Source organism: Copadichromis virginalis, linkage group LG15, assembly GCF_057382275.1.
Source record: "Copadichromis virginalis isolate Kocher_CV1m ecotype Utaka linkage group LG15, C_Virginalis_male_GT1.1, whole genome shotgun sequence".
Taxonomy (NCBI): domain Eukaryota; kingdom Metazoa; phylum Chordata; class Actinopteri; order Cichliformes; family Cichlidae; genus Copadichromis; species Copadichromis virginalis.
Window position 1 is genome coordinate 21,906,252 of NC_140632.1, and position 23,562 is coordinate 21,929,813.

Sequence of the window (23,562 nt, forward strand, 5' to 3'; positions counted from 1 at the left end):
TGTTCCGTGACTGACACGCTGCCTTCAACAAACAGTGGAAGGAAGACTGGACGTGGGGGAAGGGTGTTCACTGGTCTTGAGCGTGTGATAAAATATGGCAGAGACACCAACATCTTATCAAAGTACTCCGTAAGTAAGCTTCTTAAATATTGGTTTTAGATCCTTTTTCTCAGACTGTTAAAAGCTAAATCCCAGATTATACACTGCTAAGATTTGGGGTTTTTTCATTTGTTTTTTTATGATGTGTTCTATTATAAGTTTGCGAAGAACAGCTGTTACCAGGATGTACGCATATTTACCTGAAGTTATTCAGCTTTGTTAAAGTCTGACTAAGGCACCTTTCTCTCTTTCCACGTCTCTACTTAGAAGCACAAATGAAGAAAATGGTGAGCAATTACATTTGTTTTTTCTAACTTAATCTCAAACACTTTACACTTCCTGACAGCACCATGCAGCAGACTAGTAAAAAGGAACCTCAAGTTTGGCGAATTGCAGAATTTGCAACTAAAATTGGAATTGCTTTTGGTTAAATGAGAGTGCATACTGGACTTGCAGTATATTCACTGCCTAGAAATGTAAATAATTGCTCCTGCTGCTCATAATTACTCTCATTTTTCATGTCTACGTCTAGTTTTAGACGTACCAGCACTGCTCAAACAGTTAATGCATCCTTACACTTCTGTGACTGCGACTGCATTGTCTTTGACCTTTTAAACTCTGGTTAAAAGCACCACGGTGTTGCAGGCCACTAAACATGCTCTGTTTTTTTCTGTATTGTTTTAACTTAGTTTCACTTTCTCTTTTAACTGGAAATTGTATTAGCATGCTAATCCATGCTAATCTAAACTGAAGGGCAGAGCTGCAGGTCTATGATTACTTCTGTGGTTTAAAGTTTAAACAGATTTTGGGAGCAGCTAAAAAAATCTATTTTGCTTAGATGGACTTCCATTAGATCTCTTCAGGTCTAATTAGATCTAAGTGTGCTAAGGGTACTTCCTGTTATTTCAAAGAAGACCTTCAAACACGTACTTAAAACCTTTTTATTCTTACAGTTAATTCTTTGTGTGTATGTGTGTGTGTGTGTTGTCTTGTATTTTATTACTACATAGTTTTTATCTTCCTATCTTTTAATTTAAGCACATTGTGTCTAATGAAATTTTCTACATTAATAAAATGTACATTCATACATTATACATTCTGTAATTAACATTGAGGTGAAAAGTTGACATAATTTTTAGATTATTTTGAAACTTGCAGAATGGACTCAAGGTTTATCTTCTTTTGCTTGAAGCTGTGCAGCTACACAAAGTTAAGAACAATTATCTAATTTTTTTCCCAAATCTTTAGCTTTGGGGGAAAAGTTCTACGTCTTCGTGGAGGGAAAGACAAATGGGACTCATCATTTCATTGTTAGAAAGATGATCACCTTTGGCCAAAGAGAGGTGAAGTCTCCAGAAGAATGTGACTACATTCTGGTTTTCTGTCCTGTTGTTTCACGAGTTGGAACCGACATCACAGAAGCCCTGAGCAACATGCCCCGTAAGAAAAGCTACATTATATTATTTAGCACTGATTGAATCTTATAAATGATTGTGGGAAGGTATTCTAAAAAATGCAACTGTATGTGACTGGTCTTACATTAGGTATCCACCCATGCAGTATTTACATAGAAAACTGGTTCAGCAACATGTGGCTCTTCAGGCAAAGAGCCACATGCAGCTTTTATGTTCTTACAGCATAGGCTACAGATGGAAAACATATTTTGAATTTCTTGTTTTCAATCATTTCACCCTCTCTTCTTTGTGTTTTCAGGTGATAAACCAGCAATTCTGGTAGTGATGCATCATACCTTCGATACTGATTATGTTGCGGGTGAAAGCCGGAGACAGGTGGATAACCCACATGTCCGCCTCACTGTGGACTGTCTGTTTTATGAAGACAAACTCCTGAATTCCAACCTGAATGAGATCATGTGGCATGAGGTGAAGAAATTTTTGCGGGTTTCTCCTCCTACTCAGGTAAGTGACTGATCTAACACAAGGCTTATTATCAGTAAAGGATGATCACTGTGGCTGATTTCTTTCATTCTTTCTTTCAGATGTTTCCCTGTCAGAACTTCATGGACGGTAAGTATGACTGTAATATTTTGTCTTTTTAATTTAGTGAATTTTTTCTAAAGTGTTTTAGTGTAGAATTCCTCTTTGGTTTAAATTTCATTAACTGTCTAATGTGATGTAATTTAGCTTTTGAACTTGATCACATTTGTTTCCATATACAGCGCTGTCAATCAGATTAATCAGAATATAACAATGGTAATTGTAAATGATACCAGACTTATTGCTCTTTTCTTCTTTCTTTCTTTTTTTTTTTTTAGGTTGGAAAATAACTTTGGTGGTAATAGTACTTGCTACAATTTTTCTTCTGCTATTACTTTTAGGCCTATTTTTAAAACGTTAAAAAGTCGCTGAAAGTGAAAGCTGATGTGGGTGTTTGTAGAGATGAGTCTCTTGATCAGTTAGCAAAAGTAGAACAGAAGTGAAATGATGTAAAAACTGATTATGCTGATAGATATGTGAACAAATTCACTTTACTTGATGATAATATGAAATTATGTCATTATATTTCAAGTTTGTAGTTTGGGTGTGTGTGTGTGTGTGTGTGTGTGAATGTGGAGGTGGGGTTAATAAATAAAAACTCAGTTCTGAAATAAATCATATTTGTTAATAGTAATAATAATATTATTATATTTATTATGTTATAATTATGCAGCTTTATTTGATTATAATGTTGAGATTATATAATTTGTCAAGTACAAATTAAATCATGCGTATATGTGTGTGTTTTCTGTATTCATTTATTTATCTCTTTGTTTTAATAGTTTATTTATTAATTTTAGAAAAAATAAAGAGAGAAAACTCATATGCAGTATACATCTTTAGCAGTGATACCTTTGCTACATTTTCCCCAAAATATTTTGTTATACCTTTTGTTCACGTCGTCTGCTTTGGTTTTGTTTTTTCTAGAATTACTTTCCAAAAAATGAAACGTAAAAAATTAGATGAAACTTTTCTTTTTGCTGGAAATACTTGGTTATTTACAGTGTTTTGATCAGTATAAAACACTGGAAATTAACCAGAAAAATATATAATTTTTAGCATTTATCGTTTTTTTATTCTACGTTTATGTTCTCATGTTCCACACACCTGTTGTATCTTTCAAAGTTCTGATATTTTAAGAAGAAAACAATGCACTGCTGGACTGTGAAAACTCTTTTTTTGTTTGTAATTATACTTTCTCCTTGCAGGCTTTCACAAATATTAAAAAGTTGTGGGTTTTCCTCTATAACTATTTTTACAGAAGATGAGTAGTTATTCAATCAGCTAACAATTATAATCACATCTTGGCAGAACTTTTTTTCTTCTCACATCAAAGCTTTACTACATGATCATTAAGGTCTCTTTCATGAATGGTTTATAGTTGCAATAGCAATATCAAATTCTGAGGTGATTAGAGATAATAAAAAAATGAATACTACAAACCACTTGAACAACATTAGATTATGAAAATGACCAATAAAAGACCAGAGTTATAGCACCCAGACACAATTTAGGCATTGCTGAATTAGCTTTGGAGATGACCACATCAGTTGCATTGGATGGGAAAACTGTCTTCACTGTGTTTCTGTGTCACTTCGTCTTTGATGTCAAAGTTGTGCTGCTGCTTAAATGTGCTCAACATAAGGGCATAGAAAGCAATGAGAAGTGTTAGAAGATGTACATAAACTCCCAGGTGTACCGTCCCTGCCTTAGGATGATAAAGCAGAGTATGCTTTATGATGGCCTGTGCTATGATTGACAAGTCAACGCCATTTGAGAATACAATGTGTTTTACAGTCAGATTCAGCCCTTGCTTCTCATGTGACTTTTCAAAGCACCAGGTTGGAACTGGGTGTGGCATCAGTGTGGCTACATGCAACTTTCAGCTCTTTATTTTCTATTAAACACAGTAATCTTTAGAAAGTACAGAGGCACCAATCCCATTTTGTGAACATACTGTATATTTCAAATGCACAATTGACATTGTTTTATCTTGCATCAAACACTTCTGTGGTTTGTTCCTCTCATGAAATAGTGCGTCCACTAGGTGGAGATGCTGTAAAAAGATGCCATGTGAAAGGGGAACAGGAATAACGCCTGTCTTCAGATAGCAGCATCATGTGACACTGAAAGGACCTGTTTACTGACTGACCCTTTGCAAATCAAAAGTGAAAGTACTGGAATAGACAAGCATTCATTGTTTTTTCAGTGTGGTGAAGAAAATGTCAGACACAAGAGATTACCAAAGGATATTGTAAGTAAACATCTGAATTTTAAAAAACAAAAACATCTCTCTTAGGCTGTGAAATGCTGCCTCTCTGCCATGCATTAGAGTAATAGATTTCTATCCATCTAAGGTTGTTTTCTATTTTTAGCTTAGTCTTCCGGTTCTAGTAAGGGTTTACACTGAGCACCTTTTACTAACCTTGTTACATATTAACCAACTAGCTGTATTTATTGGATTGTTAAATTCAGACTAAAAGCTGCTTTCTCTTTCATAATCCCGATACAGAGACCAGGAAGAAGTAGAGCAAGGTGGGAAAAAATACAACCTATTTTCTTATTTTATGAAACACTTAATGTTGCCTCCATAACACAACACTAACTTTGTAGTTGCTGATGAATAGAGCAAGTTGCAGCTGTAGCATTAAAGAATTTAAACACCAAAAGGGAAATAAAGATGAATGAGAGAAGTGGCCAGAACATAAATGCTGAGTTTGCATGCGTGCATGTAGGTGTGTGTGTGGAAATCTAAGAACACCAGTAATTCAGTAGCTTCTAGAACCATCTTTAGCAGCAATAAGTATGACTCTGTAAAAGGGTGTATTTTCTTTTTATTATGACTACAGTTATAATTGCACAGCATTGTGTGGATATGTAACAGTTTTAAAGAGTTACTTTGGAAAACTACCCACATCTTCTGTTCCTTCATCTTTAGTTTCATGGAAAACATTCCATGTCTGGTTGGCGGGAAGAACAAATGAGGCTCACTATCCCATTATTGAAATGCTCAAAAGAATTGGTCAAACTCAGGTGAATTCTCCAGAAGAATGTGACTATCTTCTGGTTTTCTGTCCTGTTGTTTCACGAGTTGGAACAGACATCACAGATGCCCTGAGCAACCTGCCCTGTAAGAAATACTATATGAGATTACTTAATCTGAGAAATGTAACTGTATGTGAATGGTGTAATAGCAGGATAATTAATTAAATAATTGTAGAAATGTATTTTGAGACCACAGCCTAAAAATTAAAGTTTATCTGCATCTGCCTGGTCTTATATAAGGTATCCACGTCTGTATATTTAACATATTTATTTCTCATAACAAATTTGTAAGTAATAAGAAATAAATATGGATAACTAATGGATTAAAAATAGAAATAACTAAAACATATTTGTGACAAAAGGGTCATGCTTAACAGCCTTCATGGTCTGCAGTATGAGCTACAAAAGTAGAAACTTAATTTATGTGCTTCACTTTGTTTCCGACTCAGTTGATCTGGTTGTGTCTGTGCTTACAGGTAGTAAACCAGTGATTCTGGTGGTGATGCATCATACCATCAATCCTCATTATGTTGTATCTAAAAGTCAGAGACAGGTGAACAACCAAAACGTTCATCTCACCGTGGACTGTCTATTTTATGAGGACAAACTCCTGAACTGCAAACTCAATGATAACTTAGAAGATACACTCTTCAAGCTTTTTAAACTTTCAGTTTGTCAGGTAATGATTTCTCATACTGATTTAGTATTACACTTAGATGCAATGACAGAGTTGTGTGCTGTGATATTTTTAAAATCAGTGATAATGATTTCTTTCTGTCTTTCTTTTTATTCTTCAGATGATTTTGTGGCGTAAGTATGACAGTCTTGATGTTATGTTACGCCATTTTCTAAACTGATGAAAACTTTGTGGTACAAGTTTCACCAACCATATAATGTTATTTCAGTGGACATTTTGAACTCTTTTCTTCTAAACAATAATATATTTCTCTATGATCTATTTGATCTTAGGTTTTTTTTTTCTGATTTTCAGAGTCAAAAAAATTGCATCTAGTGTTGTAATGTCCATCAAAAATAAAACCATTTATAAACATGGTTAAAATTTTGAATTAAACAATTAAATATCCTCATAAGTATAGATTGTTTTATATTTAGCTGACTTATTGTCCGTTTCCTGCCTTTATTTTAGATCTGAGGAGTCTTGGGACATGGTGTTGTATTACAACAAAATGATTCATCAGGAAGTCACTGTGCAACTAAATTAAACGTAACCTTTCTGGATTGTGCTGTTATTACCTTTAATACTTTATAGTTATGAAGTTTTGGGGTAGAATTTACTGATCTATACTGTTTGTTATATATCTATCACTGTTTTATATCTGGATCACAATAGAGGTGTAATGTTGCAAACATACCAGATCTGCAGATAATCTTTACACACTGCGTGAAGATAAATATATATATATATATATGTATAAGAAAAAACATGAATAAAAAAAGAGTTAAGAAGTGAGTTCTTAATTATTTACTCCTTATTACGCCGTAATACTGCAGACATGCTAAAAGGCTCCAAAGTTCATTAAAAAGATGTTTTGGTTGCTAACTATACCTAGCTATACTGATGGCAAAGGAAATGTTGTGTTTTATAAACATGTATCTTCACCGGGCTGCATGGCACTAACGCATTAACGAGCTAAACTAACGCGTTGCGGCCACGCAGCCCCACGCACGGGGCAATCTGCACGTGCGTGCAGATGTGTTTGCAGTGTTTATAGTCATCGATAAGAGGTAAGGGATGTGCATTTGGTACAGTGACAGAGTTCACCTTTCGGAAGTCAGTACAGAATCTTGGGCTTCCATCTGACTTCGTGTCTCGGAGACATGGTGAACTCCAAGAGCTGGAGCTTGGAACTGCAAATCCATTCTGATGAAGATACTCAACTTCCTGTTTTATGATTTCCCGCTTTGCTGGACTAACCCGATAAGCGCGCTGTTTGATTGGTGTAGGGTTAGTCAGCACCACATCATGTTTTATGACAGTGGTTTGAGACGGGATGAATTGTCAGGGCTCTGTGTGCGGGCAGGCGGAGGTGAGGATCCAAATGCAGGACTCGTGGAGACAGGATTTCAACTCAAAAAAGCTTCTCATCTCAGCTTTATTGCTGGTAAGGAACAAAACATAAACAGAACAATGAACGCTGAAAACGGAAACACACAGGCAGGATCCGAGGGTACAACACGACACTGAGCAAAGGCAAACACAGGGTTTATATACACAGGGGAGTAATCAGGGAATTGAAAACAGGAGGGAGACAGCTGGGAGAGATTAGGGCTAACGAGACAGGGGGAGCGAAGTTAGACATACTGACATAAGTCGTAACCCTTCAAAATAAAACAGGAAACAATACACAAATATGCAGACTAAGAAAACACGGACTTTACACTGGTAGAACTAAACCTAAACCAGAATAAGCTGGAACATACTTATTAATAATCATCATCATCACCATAGCCTGACAAGAAATCAAGAAAATAACCAAAAATACAAAAGCCACGAGAAACTCCAAATGCTGGGTCGAAACGACCCAGGACAGTGGCATGACTGGGAAGAACAAGTTCCAGGCAATTGATACGTGGTTGCCAGATACAATGCTGAGACAAGAGGAGGAGATAGAAGATACTAACATCAAGACAAGAAACCTCCTTATCGTTCATGAAGGGTGTCACATCAAGCCCAGCACCAGCCAAGGTAAGTACCAGAACCAATATCCGGGATGAAACAAGATCCATTAGCACCATATGTTATCTCACTAGGAGCATGCCCTGATGTTGCCTGGCATGCATACAAACTGGTGAGGATCATACAAACTGCTGATTACCATTTTGAGGTGCTGGAATGCAAGATGTTAAATTGTCTAACTAGCCACGTAATTTTCTTTTTCTTTGATCTTTGGGATGTTTTTGAAATCAGCTGTGTGATCATTTTTATTCCCATTAAATAATGTGGGATCTTTTCATTCCTCACACATTACACAGTCCATAAAATTATAGATGTCAAGCTTGATTTTATTTTATTGATATTTAATATGTTTTCAACGGTTCCTTTTCCTTTACTAAGCAGAAACAGTTTGTATCTTCTGACTATGGAATAAAGACACTTTTTATGTCTGACTGACTGACACTTGCAATTCCATTCATCAAGAAAACAAGCTCACGTCCCAAAAGACACTCATTCTCTCTGAGATGGATTCATTCTGATCAGTTTGGTTTTGCCAAGCCACATTTTAATGCATATAATTAACACACAGTATGAAAAACAAACAATTTCTCTGCATAAAATAAATAAATAAATGTAAGTAAATTAACTTACATTTATTTTTGAGGTGATGAAGTTAACAATAACTTTTAATAAGCACGTTCTATCTTGCACAGTGTAATGTTTGTCAAGGATTTCTTTGTGAGTTTCCATGCACAGTCATGTAAATTAAGTAAGCTAACTATTTTCCTCATATTGTTTCTGATCGATTTTATCCAGTTATCTCCACACTCACAGGTGATAAACCAGTAATTCTAGTGGTGATACATCATGCCTTCAATCTCATTATGTAAGAGATGAAAGCTGGAGACACTAAGAATCCAAAGTCTCTATGAGCTACCAATATCATTTAATAAGCAAGGCAAGTTTATTTGTATAGCACAATTCAACAACAAGGTGATTCAAAGTGCTTTACAGAGACATTAGAAACAAAAACAAATAAAAAGCATGATTTAAAATTGATTAAAACAAGCAAACTAACTAATAAACAAACAAAGAAACAAAACAGTATATAAAGTCAAAACAGATAAAATCAGAACAGTAGATAAAATCAGTAGTTAAATGTAAGTTTTGAAATTTAAGCTTAAAAGTGTGGATTTGGTGTTTTATTCAAATGCAGCTGAGAACAGGTGAGTCTTCAACCTGGATTTAAATAAACTGAGTGTTTCAGCTGATCTGAGGCTTTCTGGGAGTTTGTTCCAGATATATGGAGCATAAAAGCTGAATGCAGCTTCTCCGTGTCTGGTTCTGACTCTGGGAACTGATAAAAGACCGGATCCAGATGACCTGAGGGATCTGGAAGGTTCATACTGGGTCAGGAGGTCACTCCTGACCTATTTTGGTCCTAAACCATTCAGAGCTTTATAGACCAGCATCAGGACTTTAAAGTCTATCCTCTGACGGACAGGCAGCCAGTGTAAGGACCTCAGAGCTGGACTGATGTGGTCCACTTTTTTGGTCTTAGTGAGGACTCGAGCAGCAGAGTTCTGAATGAGCTGTAGTTGTCTGACTGATTTTTTAGGTAGACCTGTAAAGATGCTGTTACAGTAATCAAGCCTACTAAAGATGAATGCATGGACTAGTTTTTCCAGGTCCTGTTGAGACATCAGATCTTTTATCCTTGAAATATTCTTGAGGTGATAGTAAGCTGATTTTGTTATTGTCTTAATGTGTTTTTCTAAGTTTAGGTCTGCATCCATAATATGAGGTTTATGAGATTTGTAGTTCTTTGTTGCATCTTGATTTTCATGAGTAAAACAAAATAATATCCATGTTTCAAAGGGCAATTTCCTGGTTCAAATTTGATCAAACTTATAATGTAACAGGGTGGGCCCAAATTACTCAATGGGTGTTCTGGGCAGAGACCCAGAGGCCCATGCACAGGAAAATGAAAAACAAATGAAAGAAGAAGTAGAAGACAAAAAAATAAATAAATCTAGAATTATTGTCTAAATTAAAGCAATATAAAAACATTACTTTTCTCCCCTCATTATAACAAAATGTAACATGTAGCTGGAGCATAATACAGAGTAATTCCTATTTACTTGCCATATTTTCTCCTAGACTGCTGAGGCTAAAAGTCTCTCCCAAACTCAGCTTGGTAGTGAGATTATCCTAGTTCCAAAATGGAAAACATGGAATTTAGGATATGGAATAAAGAGTTGCCGCTTTTAAGAAAATTTCCAACTCCCTTTATTTTTAACTATGTCAGGATAAAACCACTGCAGTTTATGATAATATGCAAGTTAATCTTGAGGTTAGTTACAACATGGGTCACAAGCCGATTGGTTTAATGACCTCAAATGTGTGTGCTTTCATCGGTCATGATTGACACTTGTATGGGAGGTACTGTCAAGAAGTGAGACATGTGACCAAAGTGGTGTAGGCAAGGGATGCTGAAAGGAGGAAGAGGAGATTGTTGGGCACACGGAGGAAGAGAGACAAGAGATAGCAGGTATGTTTAAGGGTGTGCGTGTATGTGTGTGTGTGTGTGTGTGTGTGTGTGTGTGTGTGTGTAGGGGGACAATTAATATGTGAGTGCACAGATTCATTCTCAACTGGACATAAATGATGATCAAAGGTTGTATATATGATAAATTCATCAAATCCCAGCCTCTAACACAGTGCGCTGAATCTTAGCTTCGAATGTCCAGTATATTCTAATCAGTGTCAATCAATTTAAGCATTCACTTAACCTACAGTATCTAAACCTGTGTGGGAAATGTGTGGTAAAGACACAGATAATGAAATTTAATTATTAATACAATATACATCATGAAAAACGAAAGCCGAAATTGATTCAGTTTAGTACTTTTTTCTGTATGCTCTGTGATTTTAAAGGCCTTAAATTCAGTGATATATACTGTAAATGTTTTTCTCAGAGATCTTAAAGTAGTTAAATCACTGCTGATAGTCTGGCTGTTTATATTTTCACATTTTTGTGTCTGTAGGGCTGTTTGATGATGATTTGGACTCCTCTGGGAGATGAGGACACACCCACATCTGTTCCATACTGCAGCCATTGATGGTGTGACAGATGCACACACTGGAAAATCAGCACCTGGACTTCATGCAGGAGAGACGGCCTCAGAGATGGACCAATCAGAGAGCTCCTTACATCCCACAGTGTGGCAAATTTCGAATAGCTGCAGTATTTTTTAAAATGAAGTTGTTAATCCAACAGCTAATCCAAAGGTTAATCCCTGAGCGAACACGAATCAAAAATGGATTTTGAAATCCAATTTATTAAATTGGAATTCAAAAATGAATTTACAAATGGAGAATTTATTCTACAATTCAATATTTAAGCACAGAATTCTTTATTTCGATGTGCGCGTGGCTCTTGTGGTCCTCCATAGTTTTTAGCTTAGCTTCATCAGCTCCAAAAAGATATTATGTCATGGTTTGCTAAGAGGATTCGTGTACAGGACACACTGAAAGCAGGTTAACAATGTTTAACTAACAAAGTCAATATCAATTGAAAACAGCTGAAATAAACCAAAAAATTTTCTTTGAAGCAAAACTCAGAGAACTGTTAGTCAAAAGCAGGTAAGTAGCTGAGGTTTCTTTGATAATTTCACTTTAAGCTATATAAAGTTTCTATGAACTTGGCTTTAATATCATCGATTTCCTCGGATACAGTACTGTACGAATGCTTTGAGCCAACCTGACTTTCTTTGTATTTTTTCTCCAATAGGCACACCTCATTGTAGGCTTTGTTGAGGTCCTTGTACTTGGCTTCTTTCATCAAAATTAGTTTTTGTTTACTAAGCCCTGTAACACCAGCATGAATTATTCAAACATAAAAAAGGCACTCAATTCCATACTTACCCTTATTCACAACAACTTGGCATAGAACTGACTGAAATTGTGTCTCTAGGGACTTTGTCTGTCTGTCTGTCTTTGCCCATCAGAGACCCATCATTTGTCATTTCTTTTCTTGTCATTTCTGCAGGGAAGGGGTGGTGCAGCAGGTTTGAGGGGCAATGCCAGTAAGGCTGGGAAACGAGCTGCAGCCTCATCCAACCTCTTTTTTTTTTCCAGGTGCCCAGCCACCCTTCAGTTTCATCATATCATCCCAAACAATAGCTGTAGCTGTCATGAACTCCTGCCTGCAGAGCCTCCTCAACAATGAGGAGTTCATTAGAGACGTCAGCCGTCAGGAGACTTTGTGGAGAGCAGTCTCAGAAGCTCGGCTCTTAAGGTGCGCTACATCAACCTTCTACTTTCTTCAAAAACCTGAAGAACAAAGATATCTAACACCAGAAATGTCTGTTTACCCTTTCCTTGTTACAGAAGGCTCATGGACATCAGGAACTGTCATGAATCAAGAGATTATGACCTTAAAAAACGCCGCCTAATATCTTTTAAGAAGGCATTCAGCAAACAGGTTCCTGAATACAAAGGCAGTGCGCAGAAAGTTATTTGGACATTTTGTTTTTTGCTTTACCTTCTAATGTTTATGTTTATGTTCTAAATCTCCTCTGTGTTTTTCTTTCAGGACGCTCATGAATTCCTAACCTTGTTCCTCAATAAGGTGAAAAGCCTCTCACCTCACCTGAAGAGGGAAGCAGCTCTCCTGGGCCAAAGTTATACCTGCCCAGTAGAAGACCATCATGTTTTCAAAATGGAAAACATGAGGACATGCAAGAGGTAAGCCAGTCTTTCAGAAACACAGGGCTGATTGCAACATTTTCATATACCTCTTTTCCACCTACCTGATCGTTACTTTAACTACGTTACTCCTTAAATGTGTAGCTGCGGTCACCAGTCATCACGCCAGGAGGAATTCACCAGCTTGTCTCTTGACCTGGTTCCAGAGGGGTCTGTTGAGGACATGTTAGGGACATACTTGAAGGTAAGATCACAAATTCGAGATGTAGTATCACTGATCTTAACACACCTTTTTTGTTTGTGTTTGTGTGCATATGTTGTGATTTTTTTTCTACCATAAAGCCTGTTTTCTCTGTGCTGTTGTTTAGGAACAAAAAATCGAATTTACCTGTGACTGTGGAGGGACGACCTCGGAAGTGAAGCCGTCTTTTGATACACTGCCAACGTGAGTAAGGTCACATCAGAATTGATCGACTGACCTGATTTCCAAACTGTGGCGAACTAAACATCAGAGTTTTTAAGACAACACTTGAGCAGTCATTTTGCCCCATCTTCGGTTTGTGTTTGACACTCATTCTTCTTATTTTGTACCTTGGGTTTTTTTTCTTTTCTGCCAGAGTCCTCATCTTTCACCTGAAGAGGTTTGGCTTTACAAAAACCCACAAGCTTCAGAAGGTGAATGACCCCGTCAGGCTGCAGAGGGACTTGGTGGTGTCATCCAAACAGGTAAAAACAGACTGCAGAACATCTCAGAGAATCAGCTTAATTATCGCACTGATGTGAGACTTTATGAAACTGATCTTTGGATTTGTTCCTTCTCAGGGTGATGGCCGTTATGGACTCATAAGCATCATTAGTCACTATGGAGGCACAGAATCAGGTAAAACAACTGACTTGTTACAAACAGAAAATGATTGAACAGAACTTGCTACTTTTGAGTGAAGGACTCACACACAAAAGCTTTTGATGTTTTAAGAAGCACTAAGTCCAAACCACTGTTTGCTTGAATCAGTTGACTTTTAGAAGTTGGATTCATTTGTCTTAATGTGATTTCAGGACACTACATCTGTAATTCTGTGCATCCTGAGGAGAGTCCACAGTCTACATCAGATCCTTGGCTCACCTATAATGATGCACAGGTGCTCCACACAACTGGATCGGCAGTTTTTGAGGAACAGCAGCACTCAGCCTACATCCTGTTTTACAAGAGAAACGTAAGAAGACACAGCAGCTGAGAGAATTTTGAAATGTCCTATTACCTTGTTAATCATTTTTCTCTTCATTCTAAAACAGGATGTGGAATGAAGTTAGAGCCATCATCATGCTGAGAAGGAACAACCGTCATCTCAGACCGCTGGTAAGTATTGCCCTTAGGAGGAAGGGTCCTCCCAGAGAGCCTGGTTCCTCCCAAGATTTCTTCCTCCAGGAGGGAGTTTTTTCTTGCCACCGTCGCCCCACATTCACCGGTCTCATCAGCAGAGACATTGTTCACCTTCTAAGACCTGGACTTTTTAATGGCATGCATTTTTAATTTCTCTGTGCCATTTTGGGTTGATTGGGACCTGATGAATGTAAAAACAAAGAATTACCTGATTTTTTTTTCACCTGATTTTTATTTCGGTGAAAAATGAGATCCACATATGAGGACATATGGCAGCATGATGTCCTCATACATGAATATCAGGCCTTTGTATAGCAACATTTTATATTTTGGTCTAGACAACCCAAAATGTAATGTCCACATATATGGACTCCAGGTCCTAGGAGGTTAAAACAAAGTCTACTAGTGGTGCACCACTACTAGAGATAGTCAGGATCGGTGTTTGGCTTGCTCTCTGGGAACAACAAAAAAATAAACAAATAAATTAATAATAAAATAAAATAAAGATATTATTTATTTATTTATAATTAAAATTAACATAACAACAAAAACAAAAATAACTAATAAAAACTAAGTAACTAAGTATTCAACTGTGTTTTGTGAAATTTGTAATGAGTCTCAGTTAAGTTGATGTCACAGAAGTTTCTGAATCAACCATTTAGATTGTTCAACAAACAGATTTACTCAGGTAAAGATGGTAAGCTGGAGCACTGGTACCCTTCTAGTTCAGTTTAAGTTTTTAGACAAATATTCCCTCATTCAGTTGCAGTTTCTGCTTACATTATACATTATTTAGCTGCAAATGTTTAGCTGCAAGTAGCAAAGTCCAAAAGTGACAACATTTCCACTGCACTCTCTCCAGAAATGGCATATAGAACTTTTGACCAAATTAGACATTTATCCTTGAAAAATCCATGAAAATCTTTAATTGTACCTTTTATAACATTTTAACAAGTTACTGTCTCCTGCTGCATGTTTCCTGTTTTGGCTGAACTTCATCAGCTCAAAAAACACACCGTGCTGTGGTTTACTGAAAGAACTCATGTACAGGACACACTGAAAGCAGGTTTACAACGTTTAATTAACAAAGTCAAGATCAGTTAACAACAACTGAACGAAAGATTTACTTTTTCTCATCGGTAAAATGGTCAGATGAGGTCCATGCCAATGTGCTCAAGTGGTACCTCCATTAAGGGCAGTAAGGGCATAAAGGCACTTTTGGAATGGCCAGCTGGTTCACCAGCTGACACCACTGGACGCACACCATCAGCTCACATCCAAACAGATTCCTGGCCAGTAAAATCGGTCAATTTTTGGGTCCAGAGTCTTATCTTATTCCAGGTGACCAGCCATCGAGTTGTAACGAGTCACCTAAAAAAATCATTTCTCAGTGGCTCTTCTGCGACCATTGTGTTCTTCCATTGTACAAGTGTCACGACACGCTCAACATGGTCTGTCGTTACAAAATGTGGAAATGTCAGGGCGCACTATTTGACTATCAGCTCTCATCATTTGATCAAAGGGCGAATTGCATAGTGCCATTATCTTCTGTGTAGCGAATTGCCGGAACCGGCAAGCTGAACGCGGCCCAAACGCCACATGTCCCTATTGGCTGTGTGTGCAGCCCTGCATACTGCCCTATTGAGCTACTAAACTCCAACCAATCAGTTTTGAGATTTAAGGGGTATGCTAGCCGTCAGCTAACCGCAGCCGTTACTCTATGCATTTCCCCCCAATCTTTCATTTCCACCAGTACTATGGGGTATTTGTGAATATCCATGACTGACATGGTCGCCAGCTGGTCTTTGGCCAGGGTGATGGCAGTTTCGAGGTTCACCGGCTAGTGATAGCAGACTCACTTCACTGTCCTGGCCGGTAGCCCCCCCCCCACAAATTTCTCTAGCACTACCATTTTCAGCAATCCAGCCTTTCAAAGTGTGGGGCCAGGCTGCAGCCACCTGGTTTAGGCAGAGGACTGGTCTTCCAGCCCCATTTGCCCCATGAAAGTTGCTGTGATGGTCTTCTGGAGAGACTGATGGCAGCCACTTGCAACAACCGGAGGGCACGTTCCTTCCCTGGCCACCAACACACCTTCGCCAAGCATTGGAAAACTTCCAGGAAAAGCTTGCTGTTGATTTAAGTCAAAATATATTTGCTGATGTTGAATGTGTGGATATTCAGAAGGACACCCATTCCATAATACATCATTTCCATAAGTGTAAAATCACCAATTATGTTGTCATTAATGTCCAAAAACAACTTGGAGTTTATCACAGATGCGCTTACTTAGAGAAACAATGTGAAGTCTGCTGGACACTGCTCAGAAACCTGATTGTTACAAAATGTTCCCTGGAATGGGAAGCTTTAAATATTACCCTCCTTCTTTGCCTAAAACAAAAGGCCCAGATGATGAAAATGTGTGATTTCTGCTACTTTTGTCAAATGTTGAAACTGAAAAGTAATGTGCTTTGAGATGATGCCATTGATGAAAATGAGATTTGGTTTAAATGAACTGAAATCAGTAGTGTGATCTCCAGTCTTGATATAAGGAATGAGAGAACTGACAGCTGTTATTTTAATCTGCCTGTTTAAGTTGTTTTAACTCATTTAAATCATAAAGTAATGTGGTAACATCTGGACTGACGAGTTTACTGTCAGCATTTTAATCGCTAGTTTAAAGGCTGTAGGCTGCAGCCATTGCTCTAACACTGTATAAATGTAACAGGCCTCAGTGCTGGTTCTAATAGTCTGAGCTGCTTCCAGCTTTATTTGTGAAGAGCACAGCAGCTTACAAAATCACGTAGCTAGCTCGTACAGCTGCCACGTAAAAAAATTCATAAGCTAACATGTTAGCACGTTACCTTCAACAGGTGGTCAGACTGCATAAACAGGCACTCAGTCAGAGGCACTCAGTCAGAGGTTGACCTTCTCATGACACAAGTCATGAGAAGGTCAACTTGATGCCTTCAACCTTGCATGAAATCCCTGCAATTTCCCTGCAAAGTCTTTGATGAGAATCGTTACTGTTTGCTCTGATTTTTTTCTGGCCTGGTTCACTGGTCAGGTCACACAGTAAGAGCCAGTTTTATCATTTCTATTTATGGTAATGCCTCCAACTAGCACAGCTATAGTCTTTAAATGAAACATGTTATTCTATTAGTGTTGCTGTATCCATGTGATTTATGTGAATAAGTTCAAAACTTTACATATACTGAAATTGATTAACTCATTTCATGATCTGTGACTGAGTTGTAAAATATGGCAGATGATTTAGTCCTCTATTGTCTTTATTTAGACTTATCTATCTTTGACGTGTGAAAAATATTCCAAGCTTGTAAGGATGACTGCACAATCTTTATCTTACAATGTTACCAAATATTTTCCAAAATCAGTTTTAAAGACAAAGTGCGGTAGCATAAGACATGGGTGGTCTTTGCTAATATTTAATGAACTATTTAGTGTAAAAAAAATAGCAGAATTTATTTGCCTCTCTGTATAACATGCTTCAACGCTTTTACTTGTTTAGATCTATTGGATGATATATTGATTTTACTGCTTTCCAGAGTTACCACTGAAAAGTTGTCGGGTTTATGGAGATTGATCTGAAAAGAACAAAAACATGTTGAGTGGCAGCTGACTGTGGTTAATTGTTGATGTCAGAAGACTTACAGTAATCAGATTCTATCATTTCAAATAAAATTCCTAATATGGATAACACTGGAGGGTAATAATGCTGTTTCTATCACTCAACAATTCATTATGTACCATTCTAAATACCAGCCTATTATCTAGTGTCCATTCTCTCCTTACTGTAGTAGTTGTTGGAGAGACAGTCCAATATGTTGGCTGGTGGTTTTTGCATTTGATAGTGTCAACTTAAGTACACCATTACTGTTTCCATAGGAATTAACACTTTGAAGCCTAAATCATGAAATAATTGCCAGAAAAACCTTTAAAAAAAAAAGTCTTTAACCTTTTCTTTATTGTTTTTGTAATTATTTAGAAAATAAATTACATTCCAATTTCCATATATGACATTTAATTTGTGTCATATCTGCCTATTTGCTTGTTTTTTTTAAATTTGTTTATTTAGGTTTATTTAGGTTTTTCAGGGGGGGAAATTCACATTGATGATGTTGAAGTCCCAAAAACTGGCAAAAAACTGTATGTATCAAATGTTGTACACTAGGCGTTAAAGGGTTAAAAGGGCACAGGACTTACTGGAGTACTTCTGCTGCTCATTCCTGTGCAATATCCCATCTGACCTCCCGTCATATTTCTTTTCAAGATTTTCTTATTTAATCACTAGTGTACATATATTAATATTTATAGATACATATATATTTAGTCATCTTTTCTCTTTTACCATGTCTCTCTAATATTTTGCTCCTTACTATTTTTCTATTTTCTTTATTATTTTATTTTATTTTATTATATTTTCTCCTACTGTACCATGCTGCTGAGTGACTGCTGCTCATCAAACACATTTCATTGCAATGTTGACCCTGTGCTAACTTGCATATGACAAATAAAATCTGAAAGCTGAAACTGAAAACTGAAAACTGGAGTACTATGAAAACGTCCTTTTTCAAATGACTGCATAGTTAAATAATGCTGCTGTTTCAGTTAGGTTGCTAAAGGCTGTGAAGTAGACATCAGAATGTTGTTAGCCGTGTTTTAAAATACGCTCTTTTCTAAGCTAACTTCATGTTCAGCTGAAATCTTCTTGGTTTCCAACAGTGTTTGGGCGTTTCAGCAGTGTGTGTGTGTGGGAATTTCAGTAGTGTGTATTAGAAAGTTTCAGTAATGTTTGTTTGAGTTTCAGTGGTGTGTTTGTGAAAGTTTCAGCAATATTTGTCAGATAGTTTCACAAGTGCAAGCACTTCCGTAATAATGTCCCTAGCACCGCCTCACACTCTAGCGGTATTTCCTCTTTATTCATCTAAAGCGGAACTCTGAACAAGTGCAACAGCTACTGGGAGAGAAGTGGTGCAGCAAAGAGGCGCTAAGAGGAGGAAAAGGAAAGCATCAGGCACAAACAGACAGTGAGGGAGAGAAAGCGAGGAAGGAAAGGTCTGTGTGTGTTTGTGTGTGCTGGTGTGCGTGTGTGTGTGTGTTTGTGTGTGCTGGTGTGCGTGTGTGTGTGTGTGTGTGTTTGTGTGTGCTGGTGTACGTGTGTGTGTGTGTGTGTGTGTGTGTGTGTGAGGACACTTACATTTAACATAGTTTCATGCTTATAGGAAGTGAAATTTTCTGTAAACCACAGAGATGACTGTGTAAAGAAAACCCGGACCAGCCTATTGGGCACCAACAACCATGCCACATTCAAAGTCGCCTTTCTCCACCATCCTGATTAGCTTAGGTCTTCTTCACCATGTCGACCTGACTAAATGCACTGACTTGTTGTAATGTGATTGGTTGTTAATAATAGTATATTTAATAGTGCTTCTTTTGTGGCAATCATATCAAGAAATAACGTTTCCAAATCTCAGTAACTGTCTGCTGATTTGCTTTGCTACATCAGACTAATGCAGGTAATACATCTCTAAGATATTTTTTAGTATTCTTGGCCAGGAAAAGCTTATACAAAGCAACTGTGGCTATGAGGAATCTGCGATGCATATCAGCACACATTGCGTTTTGTTATTGTATTAAATTTTGTTATATTATTCTGATTAAAGGTTCCTTTTGGTTTATCCTTTCTCAGGGACATGGAAAAGCAAAAAGGTAAGAAAAAAGGTTAATATTATTAAGGAGAACAAGCTGCACTTGGCAATTACGATAGAGAACATTTCTAACTGCTTTTTTTTAAATCTTATGATTAACTGAGTGTGCAGATAATTGTGATTGGAGCTTCCCCCTTATTTCAATAACTTTGAGCTACACAGGTCACACTGATGATGTAGAACTTTTAAAAACTCACATTTATAATATGGTACACTTGGTGTCACAGGATAAAAAGGAAGTAACTATAGAGGCCAAACCCTGGCTTCTGGTGAACTGGATATGTGATCACTTGTAGCAGAGGTGTGGACTCGAGTCACATGACTTGGACTCGAGTCAGACTCAAGTCATTAATTTTATGACTTTAGACTTGACTTGAAAAACTGTTCTAAGACTTGTGACTTGACTTGGACTTTTACACCAATGACCTGGGACTTGAATTGGACTTGAACTGGTTTACTTGAAAAGACTTGATATTTCACCCCAAATATAAAACTTAACATGCATATTATATAGAGATTGAAAATGTGATGTCATTCAGGGGTAAAACCGCAAAGGATTCTGGGAACTCGTGGCAAGAGGTACTAGCGCACGCAGGCTTTCAATTGAAATCAGTCACACAGCGATAAAAAGAAACACAAAAATGTCAAGAAGCTGTTGTATTATTAACTGCAATAGCCGGTCGCATGACAGCCACGGGAAGCCGACGGGTAAAGAGATCGGTTGTTATCGAATTACGACTTTGAAGAGAAATTGTTCGAGCCATGTTTCCGAAGTAACAAAGACGCGACGGATGGCCTGGATTTCAGCCATTCAAAGATCAAATATAACGTCCCAGAACACTCCAGCTCACAGGTTAGTCTGCTCCAAGCATTTCCACAAAGGTCAGTGTTTTTTAGTAGTTAATACGTCATTTTCATAACATAATTGGTGATATAGGTTACAAGCAAGTCTGGCGCTGAACAGAAATTGTCGCGCTATGCTCCTTTATTTATTGTGCATAAATAGTGAATTGTCCTGACACAATATTGCGTTTCGCTTCTGTTATTATGGTACATTGACAAAAACATATACTTTTATTCACAGGATAAAACAGGTTTTTTGTATCACTAATTGCCCAGTGCGATTACAGCATACAATATTATTGTCACTGCTACATTTCTGTGATGGGTACCAGAAATTATTTCCACTACTAATTAATTACCGTTGAGCTCAAAGGTTATATTAATAAACGGTTAAGGAATGTGTATTTATGACAACAATTTGTGAGACTGGTAAACTTATGATACGTACGATGGTCTTTCGTTCTACACGGTGCATTTCAAGGTCCTGCACCCATCCGTCGGTAAACTGTACCTGGGCTTGTTGCAGTGACCTGAAGTTACTAAACTTCATGAGTGTGTGCACTCACTCCAAGAACCGTATAATTATAAATATGCAGATAAATATGCTACGATGAGATAGCTGACTTCATCTAACTAGCAAATGTTGTCCAGGCTACGTTGGTGATACAGTTTTTTTTAATATGTATGATATTTTTGTCATGCGATTTTAAAGCTGGTCCTACAACCGCATCCAAGAATAACATGCAGCTTATCTCAGAACTGTCGGTGAAAATTATTCTTGGAGCTAGGTTTAATTGAGCTGCATTTTATAGAGGTGCAATTTCACAATTTGTGTATATTTTCTAAGTTCACTATTTTGTCATGTGTTGAGAAAAACACAGATTTTAAAATTACATGGTCTAATATTTACATTTAGCATATAACTGCAACATGCTTTTTTTCGGGGTTTTTTAAAGACTCGGAAGGACTTGAAATTCAAAGTTTAAGACTTGTGACTTGACTCGGACTTTTACACCAGTGACTTGAGACTCGACTCGGACTTGCCTGACATTACTTGAGACTTGACTTGAGACTTGAGGATAAAGACTTGAGACTTACTTGAGACTTGCAAAACAATGACTTGGTCCCACCTCTGACTTGTAGTATAGAGATTGCTGACAGTCTCTGTGAAATCCATTGCTCAAGCTCCATTCAGGGTGCTCTAGTGACCAGTCAGTGACCCCACTGGCAACTAGAAGGTACTGGGGTGTGCGTGTCACTGACTGGTCTCTAGGCCAAAAGTCTAATGTAATTAACACATCTAATAAGCTAAACACAAAATATATAATGTATAATATCGCTCATTGTGTGTAAGATGTGTGGCTTCACACTTGTCTTCTTCTCCTTTTTAATTTATCTTTAGTGTTGTGGAAAAGATTCTTTGTCATCTCGGCTAGAAAAACAAGTGAAGCTCATCATTCTTTTATTAAAAGGCTTAAAAGTATCGATCAAATGGAAGTGACCTCCGCAGAAAAATCTGACTACCTTCTGATTTTCTGTCCTGTTAATTCACAAGTTGGAGCAGACATTGCAGAGGCCCTGGACAAGATTCCCCGTAAGAAGTCCTTATTCACTAGTTTTTCAACTGCCATCAGAATTCTAGAGAACCTATTCAAAATAATTATATGAAGGTTTTGAAAAATATCATAGCAAAAAATAGAGCATTCTATCTGCATGTGACAGGTATAACATTAGGTGCCCACTTCCTTTGTATTCACATTTGTCAAAAGACATGCACTGTTTTTTTGTAATTAGAAAGCGAATGAATGGACAGTCTTCATGTATTAAATCAAACTTGCTCACTTTTCCATAAAATCTTAAGATCATGATCAGAGTAACTATAAAAAACAACAACATAGGAAAACTATTCCTGCAGTATGTATCAGTTAATGTGAGCAGACTAATGTCACTAATGTACTGTGGTTCATTCAGTCAATGCTGCTGGTATATGTGAAAAAACCTGTGATGAACATTCATGTAGTTCTTCTTTCTTCTTCATTTAACGTGCAGGCCAAGACCAAAAAATCTTGTTTCTGAATCATTTGATCCTGTTGTCTCTCTGCCTACAGGTGGTAAACCTGTAATTCTGGTGGTGATGCATCACACCTCCAATCTTGAGCATGTTGTAGCTGAAAGCTGGAGACAGGTGAAGAACGAGAATGTCCACCTCACTGTGGATTGTCTGGTTTATAAGGGAAAACTGCTTGATTGCAGCTTCAATGATATCATGTGGTGTAACATTGGGAAGTTTTTCAGAGTTTCCATTCACCAGGTAATTTCTATACATACAGTCATGCTTGGTACTATTAATAACAAGCAAACAAACAACCCCACCCTCAATGTAAACCCAAACATGATTATAACTCTTTGTTTTATTCTTTAGCTCATTCAGACTTCTAAGTGGCGAAAATGCAGTTGTGAGTATAACTGTAATGCTTTTGTATATTTCATCAAAGATTGCTTTTGTCGCTTTCCACATAATAAAGTTGTACGGACATTGGCATTAATATTCAGTAACTAATTTCAAACTTATAAATGTTTAACTTATAAATAACAAGCTCTTTTCTCCCCGTAGGTTACACTGACCCTCTGATACTGGGTGTAGGTTTTATAATGTGTATTATGATAGTGGCAACTGTGACTATGGAAGTAGTGCGAAGGATGATTTAGATGTTACTGAGCTGAATGTTTTTTTTTTATTATCTGGATCATAAAAAAAGGAAAATGATATAATGATAAGAGATCTGCAACCTTATGCACAGGGCTACATGTTCATTGAAAAAATGTGTTGTGAGTTTGACAGTGAGATCTGAGATGCTAAAATGTTCTAAAAGAATAACTTGCTGCTCTTGTCCAATACTTGTGTGAAAGAAATCCTCTCTGAAGAGATGGTCGTGTAAAGTTTGTATCCAATGTTTCAGCCAAAGGTGCTATGAGATTAAAGTTTTTTAAAGTTCAACATGTGGCTATATTTCCGGTTCACAGTCTCTTTTTGCTTCTTCTTAAGCAAAGCATTTCCCCTGTGTATGGCTGTATGATATAATG

At 37.3% G+C, this 23,562-nt stretch overlaps 4 protein-coding genes across 4 annotated transcripts; all 4 read left to right on the forward strand.

The window, feature by feature from the left end:
• The first annotated feature begins 27 nt into the window (after positions 1–27).
• Positions 28–2,841, forward strand: LOC146692380 (uncharacterized). The gene is made up of 6 exons (XM_085432459.1): positions 28–129; positions 367–386; positions 1,348–1,539; positions 1,813–2,018; positions 2,099–2,126; positions 2,375–2,841. The coding sequence occupies exons 1-6, from the start codon at positions 95–97 to the stop codon at positions 2,455–2,457; spliced, it is 564 nt and encodes a 187-aa protein (XP_085288585.1). The 5' UTR covers positions 28–94; the 3' UTR covers positions 2,458–2,841.
• A 66-nt stretch (positions 2,842–2,907) lies between these two features.
• On the forward strand, positions 2,908–6,606 carry LOC146692381 (uncharacterized). Its single transcript, XM_085432468.1, has 6 exons — positions 2,908–4,350; positions 4,609–4,631; positions 5,035–5,226; positions 5,618–5,820; positions 5,939–5,951; positions 6,289–6,606. The coding sequence occupies exons 1-6, from the start codon at positions 4,319–4,321 to the stop codon at positions 6,330–6,332; spliced, it is 507 nt and encodes a 168-aa protein (XP_085288594.1). The 5' UTR covers positions 2,908–4,318; the 3' UTR covers positions 6,333–6,606.
• Positions 6,607–12,014: 5,408 nt separating this feature from the next.
• LOC146692382 (ubiquitin carboxyl-terminal hydrolase 37-like) lies at positions 12,015–13,783 on the forward strand. The gene is made up of 8 exons (XM_085432481.1): positions 12,015–12,118; positions 12,211–12,334; positions 12,416–12,567; positions 12,673–12,772; positions 12,897–12,973; positions 13,146–13,254; positions 13,351–13,408; positions 13,585–13,783. Exons 1-8 carry the CDS (start codon positions 12,015–12,017, stop codon positions 13,761–13,763), a joined length of 903 nt encoding a protein of 300 aa, XP_085288607.1. The 3' UTR covers positions 13,764–13,783.
• A 5,086-nt stretch (positions 13,784–18,869) lies between these two features.
• On the forward strand, positions 18,870–23,476 carry LOC146692383 (uncharacterized). Its single transcript, XM_085432461.1, has 6 exons — positions 18,870–18,982; positions 19,591–19,636; positions 21,881–22,072; positions 22,587–22,789; positions 22,901–22,934; positions 23,093–23,476. Exons 2-6 carry the CDS (start codon positions 19,621–19,623, stop codon positions 23,185–23,187), a joined length of 540 nt encoding a protein of 179 aa, XP_085288587.1. The 5' UTR covers positions 18,870–18,982; positions 19,591–19,620; the 3' UTR covers positions 23,188–23,476.
• The last annotated feature ends 86 nt before the right edge of the window (positions 23,477–23,562 follow it).

What these genes read in the sequence shown, in the direction of transcription:
- LOC146692382 (XM_085432481.1), top strand. Translation starts at nt 12,015, where the DNA reads ATGAACTCCTGCCTGCAGAGCCTCCTCAACAATGAGGAGTTCATTAGA. An exon ending in ACAAAGGCAGTGCGCAGAAA is followed by an intron (nt 12,335 to 12,415) that starts GTTATTTGGACA and finishes TTTTTCTTTCAG; the next exon opens with GACGCTCATGAATTCCTAAC. An exon ending in CTATGGAGGCACAGAATCAG is followed by an intron (nt 13,409 to 13,584) that starts GTAAAACAACTG and finishes ATGTGATTTCAG; the next exon opens with GACACTACATCTGTAATTCT.
- LOC146692380 (XM_085432459.1), top strand. Translation starts at nt 95, where the DNA reads ATGGCAGAGACACCAACATCTTATCAAAGTACTCC. An exon ending in ACATCTTATCAAAGTACTCC is followed by an intron (nt 130 to 366) that starts GTAAGTAAGCTT and finishes GTCTCTACTTAG; the next exon opens with AAGCACAAATGAAGAAAATG. An exon ending in AAGCACAAATGAAGAAAATG is followed by an intron (nt 387 to 1,347) that starts GTGAGCAATTAC and finishes CCAAATCTTTAG; the next exon opens with CTTTGGGGGAAAAGTTCTAC.
- LOC146692381 (XM_085432468.1), top strand. Translation starts at nt 4,319, where the DNA reads ATGTCAGACACAAGAGATTACCAAAGGATATT. An exon ending in AGAGATTACCAAAGGATATT is followed by an intron (nt 4,351 to 4,608) that starts GTAAGTAAACAT and finishes ATCCCGATACAG; the next exon opens with AGACCAGGAAGAAGTAGAGC. An exon ending in TGCCCTGAGCAACCTGCCCT is followed by an intron (nt 5,227 to 5,617) that starts GTAAGAAATACT and finishes CTGTGCTTACAG; the next exon opens with GTAGTAAACCAGTGATTCTG.
- LOC146692383 (XM_085432461.1), top strand. An exon ending in GGCCCTGGACAAGATTCCCC is followed by an intron (nt 22,073 to 22,586) that starts GTAAGAAGTCCT and finishes CTCTGCCTACAG; the next exon opens with GTGGTAAACCTGTAATTCTG. An exon ending in TCAGAGTTTCCATTCACCAG is followed by an intron (nt 22,790 to 22,900) that starts GTAATTTCTATA and finishes TTTATTCTTTAG; the next exon opens with CTCATTCAGACTTCTAAGTG.